Consider the following 17,718-nt stretch of genomic DNA (forward strand, 5'->3'; position numbering starts at 1 on the left):
TCTTCTATCTGCTCCACGTCTCTTGTCGGTAGCCCCTCTCCGGTGCGCGGGACGGGGGATCTGCCTTAGGGGCGGACGGGCGGGGCTGGGGATTCTACCGAAAATCGTGTCCCGGCCGGCAGATGTTTGAGCACCCGGAAGAGAGACATCGGGAGGCAAGCCGTGCTGAAAGCGATCTAAAGAGGTTAATTTTCAGAGAAGGGCCGCCCTTTGGCTTCTCATACAGAAGCAAGAAGTAGAGAGGAAGAGGTCTGCGGTTTGGTGTTAGCGAGGCCGCCGGCTGCCGACCGGTTGCGGGACAGTGTGAGGATACACACTTGAGTGTGCTGCCTCATAGGCAAAGCCGTCTGCACGGAGAAGGATTTCCAGGAAGGAGGGAAGGATGTTTGACAGAGGCCACCGAGCAGCCCCAGACGGCATTTTGTGCAATCAGAAGAAGGCTGGAATGAAAGTATAAATTATTTTTTTCCATGGTCCGCAATTTCCCATCCCATCCACTTTCGAGCAAAGTCACCTGATGTATCTGTCCCTCCTCGCTCGGCACTGGACATCTTCTTTCCTTTTTGTTTCTCATCAATGGTTCTTTTAATCGTCTATTTATTAGAAGAGGCTGTCCTCCTCTACCCCTTCCCTTGTGCAGCCGACAGGTGGAATTTCACTGTATACACTTATATTGGAAAGCTATCTGTTTCGTCTTGTTGTTGCTGAATAAGCAGACGTGACAGTGTTTATTTTACGAAAGGAAAACCCAGGGAATTCACCTCATTAATCTTGATTTTGTGTATTTAATTTATTTCGTGTATACAGGTGTGCACGTACTCTCCTGCAATGAAAGCAGAGGAGCAGTCCTATGACCACTGCGGTACGAAGAGACATTCACGGGTTTTAAAAGGGCTAGCTAAAACCTGGGCATTAGCAGGAGCGACCACCGCAGTGCTACAGTTGTGCGGGCACTGGATGGTGATACCACCGCGTGTGGGACACACTCCTGAACGTTCACACGTGTTTCGATACACTCATATGCTTTTCTATCGCATGCAGGGGACAGAAATACCTTCGGATTGACTGTAGATAAGGCTTTCCCGGTCTTAAAAAACGAATTAATGCAACAAATGAATTATCTAATTATCCTTTTGCTTCTTACATAAATTTCGTGATTTATCATCTAAATATGGGGGCCCGCAGAATTCTGCATGCCGTTTTGCTGCATCAGCGAAAGGGAAACAGAATCAATTCAACAGGTCTCTTGTGGCTTGGAGGAAGGGCAAGTTTAATTATTTTGATTAGAAAAATAAAAAAAACACAATCACAAATTTCCTTCTGAATTCAACTCAGCGGTAGAATTCTGAAATTGATGAGACACCGCGCTTTAAAAAAAAAAAAAAAAAAAAAGGTGCCTTTCGTCCTGTCCAGTCCATATGTTTTTGTACTTTTTGGGCACTACTGTGCCCAGCCGATAGGTCTCTCCGTGACGCAGAGCGCAGCGGGTGCCTCTCTGTCTCTCACTGCGACAGTCGGCGGTGCAGGGGCGCTGCGCTGAGGCCGCATCTTCGTATGCTATGTATCTTCCGTGGGCTTCCCGCGGTGATTCCCGCCGAGACGCCGCCGGGTGCCTCCCCACTCCCACTCGCGGTCTCGGCGCGGAGCACCGCCACGGCCGCGGAGGCTCTGTCCCGCTGCGCAGCCGCGCACAGCCCTCGGTGCCACCCACACTGGTCGCGAGTTTGGTCGAGGGGCTCCCCAGCCCCTCAGCCTCTGCCTATGTTCCTTTGGATCGTGCCGGTAACGGAGCGGCGAGCCGAGCCGGGCGGCTGGGAAGGGGCCGGCTTGTTTCCAGGGCCGGTCTCCCGCAGTACACCTCCAGGAGGGGACGGGTGGCGGGAAACAAGAGTTCTTCCGCAAGTGAAAAAGAAGGAGCAAGAGGTTTACCGACTTGGAACTCTCGTTCATTTCTCCGTCTCTCCCCAAAATCGAGGGGCACCTGTCTGCGCAATGAGGGATACAGTGTGGTTTTTGCCGCAGCATGGATCCCGCAGCAGCTTGTTACCTTCTGAAGTGCCATTTGCCTGCACACACGTACACACACTTCTGAGTGAATGTCTCCTACACATCTAGGTCGTGCTTTGCAGCGCAGGAAGGGGCAGCAAACAGACACCAGACGTCGGCTGCTCGACGTGACTCTCACGGTGAGGGTTGCAAAGAAGAAAGGACTTTTGGGGAAGAGTGGAGAGGCCTTGCAGTCATCTGCAGCAGGTTACTGGGGGCTTGGGGGTAAGGGACGGTGGAAGCGGAAGCCGAGCGGACGCCTACCTGGTCGTGATGCACCCAGCTGCAGACACAGGGCAGCCGGTCCACGCCTGTGCCCGGGTTCCGATGGTGTGTGCGACCCGGCGCCGAGGGAAGCAGGGAAAATACTGCTGCAGGTGGGGGAGCCACTGTGAACAAGCTGAAAAACCGATCTGCATTGGTTAGCAAGTTCCAGAACACAGAGGGTTTGGCCACGATCGTAATTTCCATTATTTCTGTCAGATACAATATTATCAGAGACTACAGCCGTACTTACTCTAAGTACTAAAGGAAAGTATTACATACGGAGTGGCGTCTCCGGGCCATGCCAAGGGACAGTTAAATCAGATCCACTTTCCCACAGAACCCCGCAACAGGCCTCAGTTTCGACGGGGGCGAGCGTGCGCTCTGCCCTCGCCCCAAGCGCTGCAAGAAAGGGAGCAGCTGAGAGCAGGTGAGAGCCTCGCCCCTCTCTTTCGTCTTCCGGATTTGGGGATGGGGCCCGTCCTGGGTATTTGAAACCATCCTGCAAGCACGGGATGTGCACCCTGCTGCCCCCTGGAGTGCTTCTCAATACAAACCAGACCGAAGGTGTGGTCCGAAGGAGCTGCGGGTGGGGAAGGTTTGGGTTGAGAGCAGCTTCAGGGCCGGGGAGTTGTGCATGGGAGCCATGGGGCTCGGCCGGACCCCCGGGTGCACTGCCCGCCGCAGCCCACGGCGGTGGCGACAGAGCGGGCACGATGTCCGACCCCTCTGCACAAGGCAGCGGGAGCACTCCAGCGGGAAGGGCGCAGTGTGTGGACGTGAAAACTAATCATCTTTGAAACCGGGGAGGGAAGGGGAAACCTCTTCTACAGGAAATGTGGGAAGGGACCTAACAGTCCTGCTTAAGAGAAGCGTTATACAAGATACTTGAAAAGAAATAATTTTTTAAAAACCTAATTAAAAATATATAAATCACCCATCAGAAACAAAGAAATACGTGGAAGGAAACGTTTCTGGATAGAGACACTGTGTGTGGCATAAAAGACGATTGAATACATAAGGGCTTCATTAAATTCCCAATAGATAACATTTGGCTAAATCTACCCCTAGATTAAAACTCCACATAATAGCACCATAAACTAAAAAGTTTCTTTTTGTGTGGTCCTTCAGGATGAACTGATTGAAACATTAGCCCCCTCATAGAGCAATCCCCTCCCAATTCAGATCCAGTAATTTGTCTCTCAGCCCAACGGGGGTATGATGAGCAAGGAGACGGGTTAATGAATCCACACTTTGTCTCTGGGAGGAGAAGGAGGCGACACTATACTGCATGTTCTACCAGATTGTTTATTAGGGCCCAGACTGTTTTGGAAGAATTGTTCGTCCGGGCTCGGTCCTTGCGAGGACTACACTCTTAGCTTCTCTGTTAGTCTTGAAAGCCGCGGAGAGCACGGCGGGCTATTAGCATGCGAATGGGGCGCTGTGGCCGGCGGTACTGCGAGCTCATCAAAGGGCTGTGGAGCCGGCGCCTTTTCTGGCGGCACCTGCTCCGGGGCAGCTGAGGGGAAACAGAGACCCTCAGGACCGGGGCCGAGGCAAGGCGGCTTCCCCGCCGACTCGAGGAGAAGAGGCAAAAGGGTCCTCCACCACCACCCCAGACCTATTCCCCAACCCCCTTTTCCTTAAAGAAAAAAAAAAGAAATCTATACCTCCTACTGCAATTTGTCCCCGTCAGCTTCCCTACCAACTCCCAAGGGAAGGCCTTGTCCGCACGGGATGCAGGCAACCGGCGAAAAGCGTGGAAGGAGCAAGTGGCCAAGCACTTTGCTTGCCGTATACCTCTGAGGAGACCTGAGGGACGGGAGATGGGCACACTCAGACTCCAGCCTGGACCGGGCTGGGCTCTGCGCAGGGGAGGTCGCCGGGCTCCCCAGGGTCTACAGCGGAGAAGCCAAGAGAAGCAAACACAGGGTGCGTCGCCGGAACCCAACCCTTCTCGTGAAACCGCTCGTGGAGAGCGCTAGGACTCGAGCAGACAGAACCCAGACTGAGGGCCAGCAGCATCCCTCCTTGGGGAGCCTCGCACCGCCGCATGGCCACAGCTGCCTTCTCCCCCGCAAAACCTTTCCCTGCTTGATTTTGTCTGCCTCTTCGAGGGGGGCCTCTGCTGAGCTCGGCACTCCACGCTGCACCGGCCCGTCGGCCCGGCGCATCGCCGGGCCAGTCCCGGCGAAAGTGAATTAATCGGTCTTTCGTGAAAAAGACGCGCTCTCCCCGGAGGATATGTACACCGTGCCTCTGGGGTATTTTCCCTTTTGTTTTAGGAATTAGAACGGACTTTACTTCTTTTTCTGCTAAGGAACCCTGGAGGTTCCAGAGAGGCCTTCCAGCTCCAGACTGCAAATGGAGTCCAGCAGAGATCTTATGTCCAGTCTTTCTGTTTTTTTGAAACCCACTATTTTAACACAGCATTGCTACAAACAAAACGGAGAAGCACCACTTTTCTATCTACGAGAATATTTTAAACCAAGGCGACGAAGTACTTCTACATGTAAAATCCCTCCTCACTTCAAAGAGCACTAAAAGGCATCCCTCCCTTTAATTTTTTTTTTTATTATTATAAAAATTCACATAATTGATCCCCGAGTCTCCTAAATTGTTATAAATACAGTCGTAGTTGAAAAGCGCTTTCCTGGTTTGAAAAACGCGTGTTCCTAGCCCACAACAAGCATTCACACGCCTAGTCTTAAAACATGCGATTCTCTTTTCCATGTCTAAGCTCCAAATATTTGAGGCCGGCTTTTTGGTTAAAAAATTCTTTTAGTCTATAAAATAGATATCTATGGACTTTATGCTGTTTAAAAACGAGTGTTTGGAATCAGAAAAGCTGCTTTCATGGTTTGTTTTGTACATTTAAATATCCTTACTTCAACAGCTTATACATTTAATCAACTCGTCACACGAGGATATTACAAAGCTCATTTTATATTTTATGTATTGAAAAGTAGAAACACATGCCACTATTATCGTCACAGAAACATAAGTGTCTAGAACAAATCTCTCTTAAGTTCAATACATGCTCTATATTAGTAGTATTTTGCTTTGGGCCTTTTGGAAACCAAACTATGATGCAGTTGTGATTTAAAACACACCCAAAAGTATAAAAATAGTTTTAAACCGGCTTTTTAATCAATCTCCTGATTGGTGCCTTACAGAACTGGGCTTTACTCCCTCCAGAGAGACCTATTTCTATTTATCCCCTCTATCGTCCCTGCTGGTTTTTGTAGGTTTTTGTTTTGTTGGGGTTTTTTTTGTTGGTGTTGTGGTTTTGTTGTTGTTATTTGATTGTTTGGTTTGTTTTGGGTTTTTTTTGTCTTTCATTATCTGCTAGGGTTAACAATGCATTGACTGCAAAGATCATATTTTGATTTTCTTCTTTGCGGTCAAATCTGCACATAATAAATTTCAAGTTAGAATATTCCTTGACTATTCCTTGACTATTGTGCTATTAATCCCGAAGAAAAAATTATCAGTGTCCCAAAGAAAAGAGAAGTGCTAAAGAGGGAAGGATCCAATGCCAATTGTTTGGCTGGGCTCCTTTGGTCTTTGGGTTTGGTTTTGATTTTTTTTTTTTTTTTTTTGAAAATTAAAAATTTTATTTTTGAAAATGTGTAAAAATTTTACATTAAAATGTTACAATAATACTTGCCAGTAATTTTTAAACAATATTCCTTGTAAAGAATACGCATGAAGTACAAAATAAAAAACTCCATAAGTCTATTATAATACAAAACACAGGTTAAAATAAGAAATGATAATCTTGACTTTCTTCTGTGTAAACACGTTAATCTTTTCTTTTATAAAAGTACATTAAACAAGTGTACTAAATGAAAAAGTATTGCTCTGCTGTCCTCCCTCAAGCCTTTTTTTTCTCCTGTACATTACGGTTTTCAAGCTCCTAGACCTGAGAATCTCTGAACTTCTACGGTTTAGAGAAATTATTTATCACCATTTTTGTTTCTTTTTAAGGAGTAGCGAGTAACTTTCCGATGTAGTGACCGTCTGCCCGTGCAGTATCTAGATCTACACCTGGCTTTGCACTAGTGCAGGTCCCGGGAGGTCCGTCGCTCGCGGCGGACGCCCCTCGAGCCCCGTCACAATTATCCCCACGCAAAGACAGGCAGCCCCTGCGGGCAGCGTCCGCTGGGCGTCCGAGCAGCGGAGAAAGGAGGTACCCCAGATCCTACCTTCGGAAAGACTCCCAAACACTTAACAGTTAGAGATCCGTGCCGCGAAGCCGGAGGTGGCGGGCAGGGCGGCGGCGGGGGGCAAGCCGCTCCCGGCGCTCCCCAGCGAGCGGGACAGCCCCGGCGCCGCGGTCGACTGCGAGGCGCAGCTGCTGCCCGCGCCGGGGCCGGGGCCAGAGCTTCCCCCGATGATGCTCTCGATGGAGAAGGGCGAGCGGGCCAGCGCCGCGCCGCTGCCAGGCTTGGCGGAGTGCAGGGAAGCCGCCAGTGCCGGGCCCAGCGGGTGCGCATAGCCGAAGCGCGTCCGTGCCAGCTCCGCCGCGGGCAGCAAGGGGCCCGGCGGCGCGGCCGCGGCGGAGGGCAGCGCCGCACCGGGGGCGCTGCCGGGGGCGGCAGGGGGCTGGCGGGGCGGCGGAGAGGGGTGGTGGAAGGGGAAGAGGGCGGAGTGGGGGTGGTAAGGCTGAAGCTGGAGACCGTAGCCGCAGCCGTAGGGTCCGTAGGCGCAGGGCGGCTGCTGCGGCGGAGGCTGCGGCGGAGGCTGCGGGAGGAAGGCGGTGGGGTCCACGGCGCGCAGCAGAAGCTCGGGCGCCGGGAGCTGCTGCCGCTTGAAGCGCTTTCGGCGGCGCAGGAAGCTCCCGTTGTCGAACATGTCGGCGGATTCGGGGTCCAGTGTCCAGTAGTTGCCCTTGCCAGGATTGCCGGGCTCCCGGGGGATCTTGACGAAGCAGTCGTTGAGGGAGAGGTTGTGGCGGATGCTGTTTTGCCAGGCGGGGAACTTCTCCCGGTAGTAGGGGAAGCGCCCGCTGATGAACTCGCAGATCTCACTCAGCGTTAGCCTCTTCTTGGGGCTCTGCAGGATGGCCATGGTGATGAGAGCGATGTAGGAGTAGGGCGGCTTCACCAGGCTGTTCTTGCCGCCGCCGCTGCCCGCCCCGCCGCCGCCGTCGCCCGCCCCGCCGCCGCCCGCCGTCGCCTTCTGTGGGCCACCCCGCGAGGGGGGCCGAGAGCCGCCGGCAGCGTCCCCTCCGCCCGCCCCGCCGCCGCCGCCGCCACCTCCACCTCCGCCGCGCACGGGCGACCGCGGCAGCAGGGCGGCGGCGTGGAGGTCGCCCACATCCTCCTCGTCTTCTTCCTCCTCCTCCTCCTCCTCGTCGTCCTCGGCGTAGGAGCGGCGGCGGCGGCGGGTCTGCGGCTCCTCGTCGTCCTCCTCGTCGTCCTCCTCGCCGACTACATCGATGTCGGTCTCCTCAGCCAGCGTCGACGCCTCGGACATCTCCGAGCTAAGGGTCATGGCGCGGCGGCGGGGCAGCGCATCGGTGGCGGCCGGCGCGGCGCGGCGGGCGAGCGGGCGCTCTCCCCGCCGCCGCCAGGCCTCCGCGCCGCTCCGCGGAGAGCCGCCCCGCCGCCGCCACGGGCAGGCGGGCCGCGCAGAGCCGCGCCGGCCCCCAGCGCCGTTGCCGCGCCTCTGGAGCGCTCCCGCCGCCCGCTCGGAGGCGGCGGCTGGTTTGGGTTTTGTTTCGGGGTATTTTTTGCTGCCGTTTGGATTTCTCTCTTTCTCTTTTTCCCACTCCCTTTCCCCTTTTTGGGGATCTTTTTCGGGTTTTTTTGGGTTGGGATCGGGTATTGTGGGCGCAGGGAGGTTGTGCCGTCGCTCCTGGAAGTCGGTTTCCCCTTCTTTCTTCTCACCTCAGCCCCCAGACATTAATGGATGCGGGGCAGGAGGGAGCGAGCCTAGTCCTGGGAGGAGGAGAGGGGAGGAGGCTGCCGAGGAGGGAGGGCGTAGGGGATGGCTTGCCGGGCCTTAGGAAACACGGTGAAAAGGCTGGGGCTTAGTCCCAGGGAGGGCGGCCTTCCTCCCCGCCTTATAGCGAGGGGGCCATCACATGGCTCCCAGCGTCAGAGCGCGGTGGGGGGAGCGGCGCCGTGTCTCCCCCCACCAAGAAGGGCGCCTCGCCACCGTCCCGGCCTCCCCGGCCTCACCCTATCCAGGAGGGGCTCGGGGGGGTGGGCTTCGGGGAGACCGGTGCTATCTTTGTTGGAAAAGGGGAGAAATAAAGGTAACACTTGACTCTCCCGGGAAAAAAAAAAAAAAAAAAAAAAAAAAAAAAAAAAAAAAAAAAAAAAAAAGTGCAAGTCTGTCGCAAAGTGCAGGAGCATCTTCCCAGAAACCGTTCGGAAGGTCTAGGAGCTTCGCATCTTCCGGGGCTGCCCTCAGAGACAGGGTGCTGCTTGCCGTGGAAAGGAAGGGGGGAAAAAATCAGATCGGAGACGGAGATGGTGAGTTAATAAACTTCAGACTTCTGTCGGCGGAATGGTTTAGAGACATCCTTTCCTTCCTCTCCCCCGTCACCCTCCAGAGTTTAATTTACTTAAGAATGAAATAAAATATCTCTCCATGTCGACCTCACAAGCTCTCAAAGAACAGCCTCCAAAACACACCGCTATTCTCAGTTTAATTGTAAGGCTATTGTTATTAGAGAGAAGCAGCTCCCTCCATTATGAGAAACACTAACAGAGAATTAGAATCTCTTTTGTACGCAAAGGAAGTAAATTCACTGTCCTTTAGAACGGGACTTTCGCTTTAAGTAGGAGCAACACCCCTGAGAAAGAGACAGAGGGTTGCTTGCAAATTTAGTGGCACTGTTTCCCTTTACAGGTGATCTATGCGACGACAGAAGACCGGGGCCCCCTTTATGTAAGGCAGGGGGAAAAAAAAGGCAACAAAAACTCCAGCAAAGAATTCAAACAAAATAAAACCCCCACAAATTTGGACAGAAATGCAATTACCACGGTCTTAAAAAGAAAGGCTTTGAAAAATCCCATCGTTCCCAGTTCTGGCAGGATAAACCACACTCAGGATCCGACTGCGATAGGAGCAAGGGAGCATTTCGTTCTTCGGCAGAAATCGTCGTGAGAAGGGCAGACTGATACATAAAGTCTTATTGATCACATTCCTCTTTTCAAACAACTCACACACCCAATTTCTTGAAATACGTTTTCAATATATTGTCCTAACCCAAAGCTACAAGCCACCGTTTCAAACCCAGCTCCATCGATTTACAACATAATCCTTTCTACTATTTCCATATAATCCTATTTACATTTTGCTCACTACTAAGGAGCCTGCAAGACATACCACCAAAAGCTACAAAACAGGAAAAAAAAAAAGAAAAAAAGACGATGGAAAAACCCCCCAAACCTCTAGATCCAGCAACTGACTACTTTTTTTTTTCTTTAGATAAAGAGACATCACTCGAGATTTACAGTTCATACAGTTAATAAAATCTCTCTTCAAATTAGTTTTGAGGTCCTGGGGCAAGCTACTAAAAGAAAGTTAGACAGGATTTTTCGTCTTCAAGGGGTTTCTCCTCTTTACAAAGAGTTAGTGTTTTAGCTTTCTGCTTCCTTTTTTCCCCCTTTTATTATTTTTTTCTCCCAACCTGAACGTTAAAAACCGCCTTAAAAGAAAAAAATCATGCTCTTAACTATGAAGAACAGTGAAGTTTAAAAATGCACGGGGAAGAACCACTGTAGCGACAAACCAAAAGAGCCGGGTCTGCCCTCGATCCTCTGCAAGGAGGACGCACGGGTGTTTCAGTGAGCGTGCGACACCGGCGGCTCTTCGATAGCACCGAGTTCCCGGGAGTCTCGGCTGGGGTGCGGCTCTTTCTAGACGTGGCCACGTCGGGGTGGCCATGGGGGGTGATGGTGGGGACCCCTCTGGAAGGCTTGGGCAACACTGCAAGCTCTCGTCTGTCGCTGCGGGGTATGCATGCTGTGTTTGGGGGCTGCTGAGGAGATTTCTTTCGGGGGATCAGTTGAGTCAGCCTCCAGGGCGGGCAGTTAAGACCTGATGTTACTTCAGTCCCTGGAGATCGCGACGTGTCTTCGAGTATCTTCTGATCGTTCCCGTCCCCAATCCGGCAGGTGCCATTTCAAAAGGGCAAGAAAGACAAGGAGGAAGGCGAGCAGAGGCGGCACAGCCGCGAGTGGCATTTCCCTTGGCAAGACCCGGCCAGCGGCGGGGCTGCGGGCTTTGCCCCGTCCCCCACCTCGCGGCCGGTCCCGCTCCGCGCCGCTCCGCTCCGGGCGTTGCTCTCCGCGGACGGGGGATGCCATCTACCGGCAAGGAGCGCCGGCTGTGGGACGCCGTGTGCCCGCGCAGGGGGCCCGGCGTGGCCTCCCTGCCCAAAGCAGTCCCGGAGAAAGGCAGGGTCGGGCAGGAATCCCCCGCTCAGCGACTGTGCGGGACCCCGAGACCCTAAAGAAAAGCAGAGTTCTGGAAGGGACCTAAGAACAGTCCCCTTCGCGGAATGGCTGGAACTTCCTCGACCACCTTACCACATCCATTCCGGGCCTCTCTGCCCACACACCCTACCACCAAACTACCACCCTGGGCCCAGGATCTCGGGGGCTGCCTTCTAGAGTTTCCTGCTGGTTGTGAATGATCTGATATATCATGCACCTAAAAACACAATAGCACAAAAGCAAGATGAGAAATACAGTTACCCAGCTAGGGTTTATCCATTTTTTATTGTTTGGGCATATTAATATTAGTAATGAATTTTAAACTAATATTAATTATAATTTTTAGTTATATATTATACACACAATTTCTTCATGCATATAAAGAACATTCACATTTTATCAGTGTAGCCCAGGATCAAAGCACTCTGGCAATCCATCCAAACAGTCCTGATGGCTCCTGCTGTTCAACCACACCCCTCCCTAGTGGCAAGGCTGGGTCCCCGCTGCCGATGTTTCCTGCAGGGCAGTAAGGACAGGAACATCTCCTTCAAGCAGTGTTCCTCACATCCAAACCTGAGAAAGGTTTGGGTATTTGGGCAGCTCTCTGCTGCCCGAGGTGGCCAGAGCAGGAGCATTCTGGTTAATGTGGCGTGTCCAGGGATACTGGGCAGAAGTCAAACTGCGTGAACCTGCCATCACTTTCCCTTGATGTTTTCTTTATTCTGGGGGACAGTGTCCCTTGGGGTCCCACAGGCCACATATCCTTCTACAGTGAGGAAGCCTGCGCCCAGCAAGGCAGACAATATTGGGACAGGGAATAGATGAGCCTACATATCTTCCCTCATCCTTTATTCAAAATTGAAGATTACCCTGGGCACTAATTAGGGCATTTTCAAGCAGCCACACTGGCACACTGGCAGAAGTGCTATGAGTTTTCTGGAGCTGCAGAACTGGACTTTCTGTTAATGTATAGAACCATTTATTGAATGATTTACATTTTCTGCGAATGTAGTGTCTTGGGTCAAACACTGGACTGAATTCTGAGCTGCTTGTGTCATGGAATGAATAAATCCTCCAGCAATGACCTTGCAAAAGGATAGTGGTGTCCATGACAGAGACAATAACAGCGACAGCTGTAGTCTTCTTTGCCCAGTATAACAGTGCCATTTTATCTCCACTTTTTGGGGGGTTTATCCTCCTCTACCCTCGCCATGTAGTTTTGCAGAAGGTAACACCTCCTTTAAGCCTTCTGTGGAGGTTGAGATTACAATGTCTGTGTGACCACAATGCATTGGAGAGGGTTGGCAGGAGACACCGGAAAAACTGAAGAAAAATCTGGGCTTCCAGCCATGCCTACTGCAGAACAAGGATTTACCATCCTTGGAGGAGATTTCCCCTCTACCCTCATCAAACATACTTTTCTTCTTGACCAAGTTGGTTTGGTTTATTTGTTTGATGAGTTGGATTTTGTTGGGGTTTTGTTTTGTTTGTTGGTTAGGTTGGTTCAGGATTTTTTTCCCCCTAGTTCTATAATCCTTGCAGGGCATGTACATTTGTTCTGACAAATGTAAGTTACTTCCTTTAAGGCCCTTTGGGCTTTTCATTTCTGTAAAATGTGATTTAATGTTCTCATGATGTTCTGATCTTAAGAAGCATTTTTATCAGGTTAGACCAAGACACATCTAGCAGCGTAAACTGACTTCAACATCAGCTAAGACCAGGTGTTTAGGGAAGAATATAGGAACAAAACAAGTGTGTAAAATCGATTTCTAGCTGCCAGAAACCTGGGTTTCAAGCTGTTTGTTTGTTTGTTTTAAAGCAGAGATAATATCTGAATTTGATAGCCTGTGAGAGAATTTATTCCGTGAATTTGTCCAGTCATTTTTTGAAATCAAGTACATTAGTACCACTAAATACATTCAGTGGTGAAATACTCCTGGGATCTATCTATCAGTGGTAAGAAGTGTCTCTTTTCATTTGCTTTAAGCAAGTCACCTGCTCATTTAAATGTGATGTGCTCTCATTTTTGTACTAGAACAGACAAGGAACAAGTGTGGTTAAATATTTTTTCCCTGCTGTTCATGGCTTTGTAAGTTCTAACACAAATTTTTTCACTTGTCACCTTTTTTACATGCTGAGGAGTTCTCCTTCAGAATCACTGGACTATCACGGAAGATAAACGTCAGTATTTCTGACAATCTTTGTCATTTCCTCCACCTTTTTCTTTGTTCATCTCACTCCTATTATTTTCCTAGTAGTCCTTCAAAACAGCATGAGATACTTAAAATTGCTTTTCCAGTTTTAATTTCAACTTAAAATTTCTACTCTTTTAAGCCAGTAGCCATTTCAAATGCTGGTGGAAGAATATCAGAGTCACAAAATGAAGCACTGGCTTCCAGAGCTGATATAGCAGAGTACTTTTCATATGAACAAATCATGTTTGTTTAGGTTACTTTTAATTTCATAACTTCATCAAATACTGAAACCCTTTCTAATATTTTCCACATAAGCCCTAAATTTTTGTTGTAGACAAGCTTTAGCAAACTAGGAGGGAGATCCCATAATTAGCATCTCAAATATTTGAGATATTTTCCATTTCATTCTGCAGAGATGGAAATAGGAGTACGAAGGAGTACAAACTCATTCATATATGCAGTGACTATTGGCAGGTATACTCTTTTTTCGCTTAGAAATCCTTGGGGATAAGCTATATTGTGATCAAAGAAAAAGAAGATAAATCTAGAACTTAGCGGGTAATAGGTTCCTGCCAGGACTTGAGCAGAAATAGCAGCTAGCTGTTGCAGGAAGAAGACCCTTGCCTTGTCCAGCCTTCCTGCCTCTTGCCACCTGTGCTCACCTCTTACCTCCTGCTGAGCACCAGCTGGACCAGGAGGTCTAGAAAACCAAAGAAGTCAGATCCAGAATGAATAAGAATTTTGCAGCTGCCAAGGCATTAGTCAAAGGAAGCATGATGGCACCTACACTTCTAAAGTGGGCCAAATTTAGTCCTGATTTATCCTGGGCAAAATGTGATACATTACACATTTACATGTTGATGTTGCATCATGTTGTCTCAATAGTGTTTTGACTTGTAAGTGTCAATTTTTTAAAGACAATACAAAGACCATGGTCTTAGCAGAGGTCGAAACATTTCTGTGATCATGGCTTGAAGGATTCAAGTCCTCTTGAATTCTGCTGTCTTAGGTTACAATGTAAGGTAATTATGTAAGGTAATTACCAGAAGTATGTATTCTATCACCATCTTCATAAAAAAGACGGTTTTTCATGTTAAAACCAGGTGGGGCAGTGTTCTTTATCTCTTCCATGACACATCCCTGATAACTCCCTCCAGGGGATATCTTCTGCTAATGAGCGATCAAGTCTCACTGCATGACTCATAGAATTACATCTCCCATTGTGAGATCCTCCGCCCAGGGGGAGGAACCAAGCATTCCTACCTGGATGTAATCTGAGGTTTGGAACACCGTGGGAGCACTATTCACTGGATTCCCAGAGGAGAAGAGCTCCATAATCACCACTGGACCTCCAGAAAAGGACCAGACTTTACTACAGGATCACTGGTTTGACAGAGTGACATTTATCACTCCAACAGGACTGCAGCCACCATTGAATTGGACTGCTATGACCACCCTGCCCGGCAGGGTGTCAGGTCATATCCTGACTCTGTCAGTTTAAGCCAGTGTTTCTGTATCATTGCCTTTATCTTAATTTTCCTATTAAATTGTAATTCTGACTTGGGATCTCCCACTGGTTTGCTTTCAAACTAGAACATCTGTGTATAGGATGCCTATACGAATAATCCGTTTGTCTGTCTCTTGTCATCTGTGCATAAATTTAAGGTTTAAATCACCTTTTCCACACACAGTCAGTAAGGAATATGGTGGCTTCTACTTCTTACTTATTTTCTATCAAGGTATTTGTTATTCACCAAGATTAACAGGCAAGCCTTTCTTGGTGAGATTTTACCAGTCTTATTAACAAGAACTCCCAAATATCCTGCAAAGCCTGCTTGAACCGTGTACAATGAAGGCAGGGGATTCTTTAAGTAGCACTGCTCCAACTACTCTCCAGCAGGACTCTGCAGGGTGTTAGAGAGGCAGCCCAGAGGTCATAAAAGCCCAGGTATCTTGGGTTGCTGAGTTTAAAAGCCACAGGCATGGTGAGAAAAGGACACTCTTTGCTGGGCAGCAGTCTCTCTTCCTTGGCACTGAAGTCTATTACCGATCACTCCCTACAACTCAGAGGCAGATGAAAACAGCATCAGACTTAAGTTCAAACTTTCTGGGCTCCTGTTCAGTGCTTAAAAATTTCACATCCCTTAAAAAGTTAATTCTTCAATGAGTCTTATGTCTAGATATCTGGAGATGATTTCTTTTCGATTCATCTATTTTTAGTCTTCTACCTCATAATGCTGCTATTTTCCTCCATTAAATTACTAACACTTAGGGGTATTTTTTGTAATTCCTTAGTGCTTTTCCCCTTATGTTCCACTGTTAAATACAGCATTCTTCTGAACAAATGTTTCCAAATGAAATTTTGATTATCAGATTTCCTTCGCTGCCTAAGACTACTTTTTTTCCCCTTGCTGTCACTGATAATCAGGACAAATATTACTTCACTATAGCCTGATCACTTATGTTTATGACCTGTGATAAGTTCCCTCAATATGATACTAACACCTCTCCTCAACAAGCCCTGTTATTAATTATGCAGCACTGGCCATGACTTTTAGAAGAGCTTTTCCACTGGCATTTTGACAGCAAATGTCATTCTTCTGCCCTTAAACTTCCGTATAATTTAGGAAACAATTTTTCCAAGTAACCATTTTAATGATCTTCCTCCACTCTTATGCAGCTTCTGTGTAGATAATGAACATTCCTTTAGCAATGTATACTCTTTGATGGTTTTGACATCATGACTTCCACCCTTTTTCAGAACTGAAAAGCTGCTTACTGAGCTCAGGGTCCCTTTCAGTGGTACAGCCCTTGGATCTGCTTCATTTCTCAGCAGAAGTTCTTCAGGTAAAAGTAAATCTAGCTTTAGGTTTATGTTCCCCATTATGCAATTACAAAAAAAAAAAAAAAAAAAAAACAACCTGAAGAAAACAAGCCAATACTATTTTAGCATGCTAAAATGCTTTTTCTCAGATGTAAAGTTTGTTTTTTGAAGGTCTGCTGCTTGATCTACAAAATGTAACCAAATCTTAGAGTCCCTTGAACTGCCACTCTTGAACCACTTTAGCTGAGTCCTGATACAACTCAGTGATGTGGTTTTCATCATAGTTTGTCTTCAAAAATCTCATATGAGGGCATATGAGATCATGTCTCTAGACCAGCTAATCCTAAAATGACAGCTGGATCAGCATTTTCTACAGTTTCTATCTTGGAATAAGCTTTCTGTGATTCATTTTCACTTCAGTATTTCAGTCTATTAAAATATTTTGCTTGTTTGTAATCACCATTTGGCCTAGAAATTCCAAAATATTTCATAAATATTGATGGAAGACTGTGATAAATCTGAAATGGATCGATTTTTACTTTCAATAGCTTGTAGTGACTCAGGTTTGTTTTGTGTTTTTCATCTTGGCTCTCTTCACTTCTGCTAGTTTCATCCTGCAATAAATTTATAAGCTTTCTTTTTAGCTCCTAAGAAACTCTATCCTCCCCAAACTATCCGCAAATACTCCCTTCTCCTAAATCTGCTTTCCCCCCAACTTCTGAATTATATACTGGGTTTACTAGTTCAGATAAAGTAATATGGGCTTCCCTGCCATCTTTTCTCCACAAACTGATTGACTGTTCAAATTTTGCAGATACAGTGGATTAAATATTTGGAGGTCCTCCACCATCTTTTACAGTTTGATCATCCTCTGATTTTCATCTGTAATTCACCTGGTGGGAGGCACAGAGGCCACTGCTCTTCAATAGCACCTTTTGAATTATCACCTCCCTGAGAATTTCTATCGCCACCAGATGGAGTCATCTCGGAATTATCATTAATTTTCACTAATTACAAAAGCCTTGATTTTAAAAGGATCAAAATCTTTTGTACAAATTAACGCTCAGCTCTGGTGTAGTGAAAAGACAACACAAGAGCAAAGAAAATTTACAGACACATAAAAAGTATTGCTCTGGCAAAACCTTTGCTCTGGGGATTACTAACACAGGAGACAATGTTAATTAATAAAGAAGGATAAATTAATTATTAACGTAGTCTTACAGAAACAAGACCAAAGAGAATAGTTTACTGAGGATATTCCAGACAAGAACCGGTATAAAAGGCATTAAAATACAGGATGAGATGGCAAGGTCAGTAGTATTTCTACTGGTGCCAGTAGGCTCATTGGGTTCAGTTGTGGTAGTGAGTGGGACCGTGGAGCAGCAAGGCTTCTTCTCTCTTTCGTCACTCTGTGAGCACGTGAAGCACTGATGAGAATGCCAGGCTTCTTCCCCTGTAAATCTGCTCCTGTCCTCTGCTGTGCAACACAGGTCCTGCAAAGACCGCTTTGCCTTCTGTTGGAGCCAAGACATGAGCGTTTCCGATAGCTGTGAGATTAGTCATCAGAGTAAACTCAAACACATTGGGAAACTTGTGGGAGACTGAAATTGTAGGCTGTGAATGATCTCTGCCTCAGAAACGCAGGCTGAGGAACAGGGTTTATATATACTCAAAGGCAGCAGCAACTGTGTGGGTTAGGGCCTGGGAGGTGTGTGTTTGGCTCTCAGAATAGCATTCGAATAACACAAAGACTGGCAATACATAAAAAAACGCACATTAAGGCCCGAGTGATGGAAAACACAGCTACAGGGGAACATCTCTGAGGGATCCAGCGAGGGCACACAGAGGGTGTCCAGTGACCAGCAGCAAGCAGCCACAGGTGGGTAGCTTATAAATTGCAATAACATAACAGAGGAGGAAAAGCCACAGTGAA

The 17,718-nt window shown here is 48.1% G+C and overlaps 1 protein-coding gene and 1 long non-coding RNA gene across 5 annotated transcripts; one reads left to right on the top strand and one right to left on the bottom strand.

Moving 5' to 3' along the window:
• Positions 1 to 1,246: 1,246 nt before the first annotated feature.
• On the bottom strand, positions 1,247 to 7,861 carry FOXD1 (forkhead box D1). 4 transcript variants are annotated; one of them, XR_004237688.1, is made up of 2 exons: positions 3,981 to 7,861; positions 1,247 to 2,446 (listed from the first exon to the last, which is right to left on the bottom strand). XR_004237688.1 is itself a non-coding variant. In XM_032097205.1 (2 exons), the coding sequence occupies exon 1, from the start codon at positions 7,807 to 7,809 to the stop codon at positions 6,541 to 6,543; it is 1,269 nt and encodes a 422-aa protein (XP_031953096.1). In that variant the 5' UTR covers positions 7,810 to 7,861; the 3' UTR covers positions 1,247 to 2,446; positions 6,519 to 6,540. The 4 variants fall into 4 exon arrangements, 2 of the variants coding, with proteins under 2 accessions (XP_031953096.1, XP_031953095.1); XR_004237687.1 differs by having other exon boundaries at positions 1,247 to 2,210; positions 2,311 to 7,861; XM_032097205.1 differs by having other exon boundaries at positions 6,519 to 7,861.
• Positions 7,862 to 7,946: 85 nt separating this feature from the next.
• LOC116438494 lies at positions 7,947 to 9,817 on the top strand. Its single transcript, XR_004237778.1, has 2 exons — positions 7,947 to 8,795; positions 9,175 to 9,817. It is a non-coding gene; the product is annotated as an uncharacterized LOC116438494 (long non-coding RNA).
• Positions 9,818 to 17,718: the final 7,901 nt, after the last annotated feature.

This window comes from Corvus moneduloides, chromosome Z (assembly GCF_009650955.1).
Source record: "Corvus moneduloides isolate bCorMon1 chromosome Z, bCorMon1.pri, whole genome shotgun sequence".
Lineage (NCBI taxonomy): Eukaryota > Metazoa > Chordata > Aves > Passeriformes > Corvidae > Corvus > Corvus moneduloides.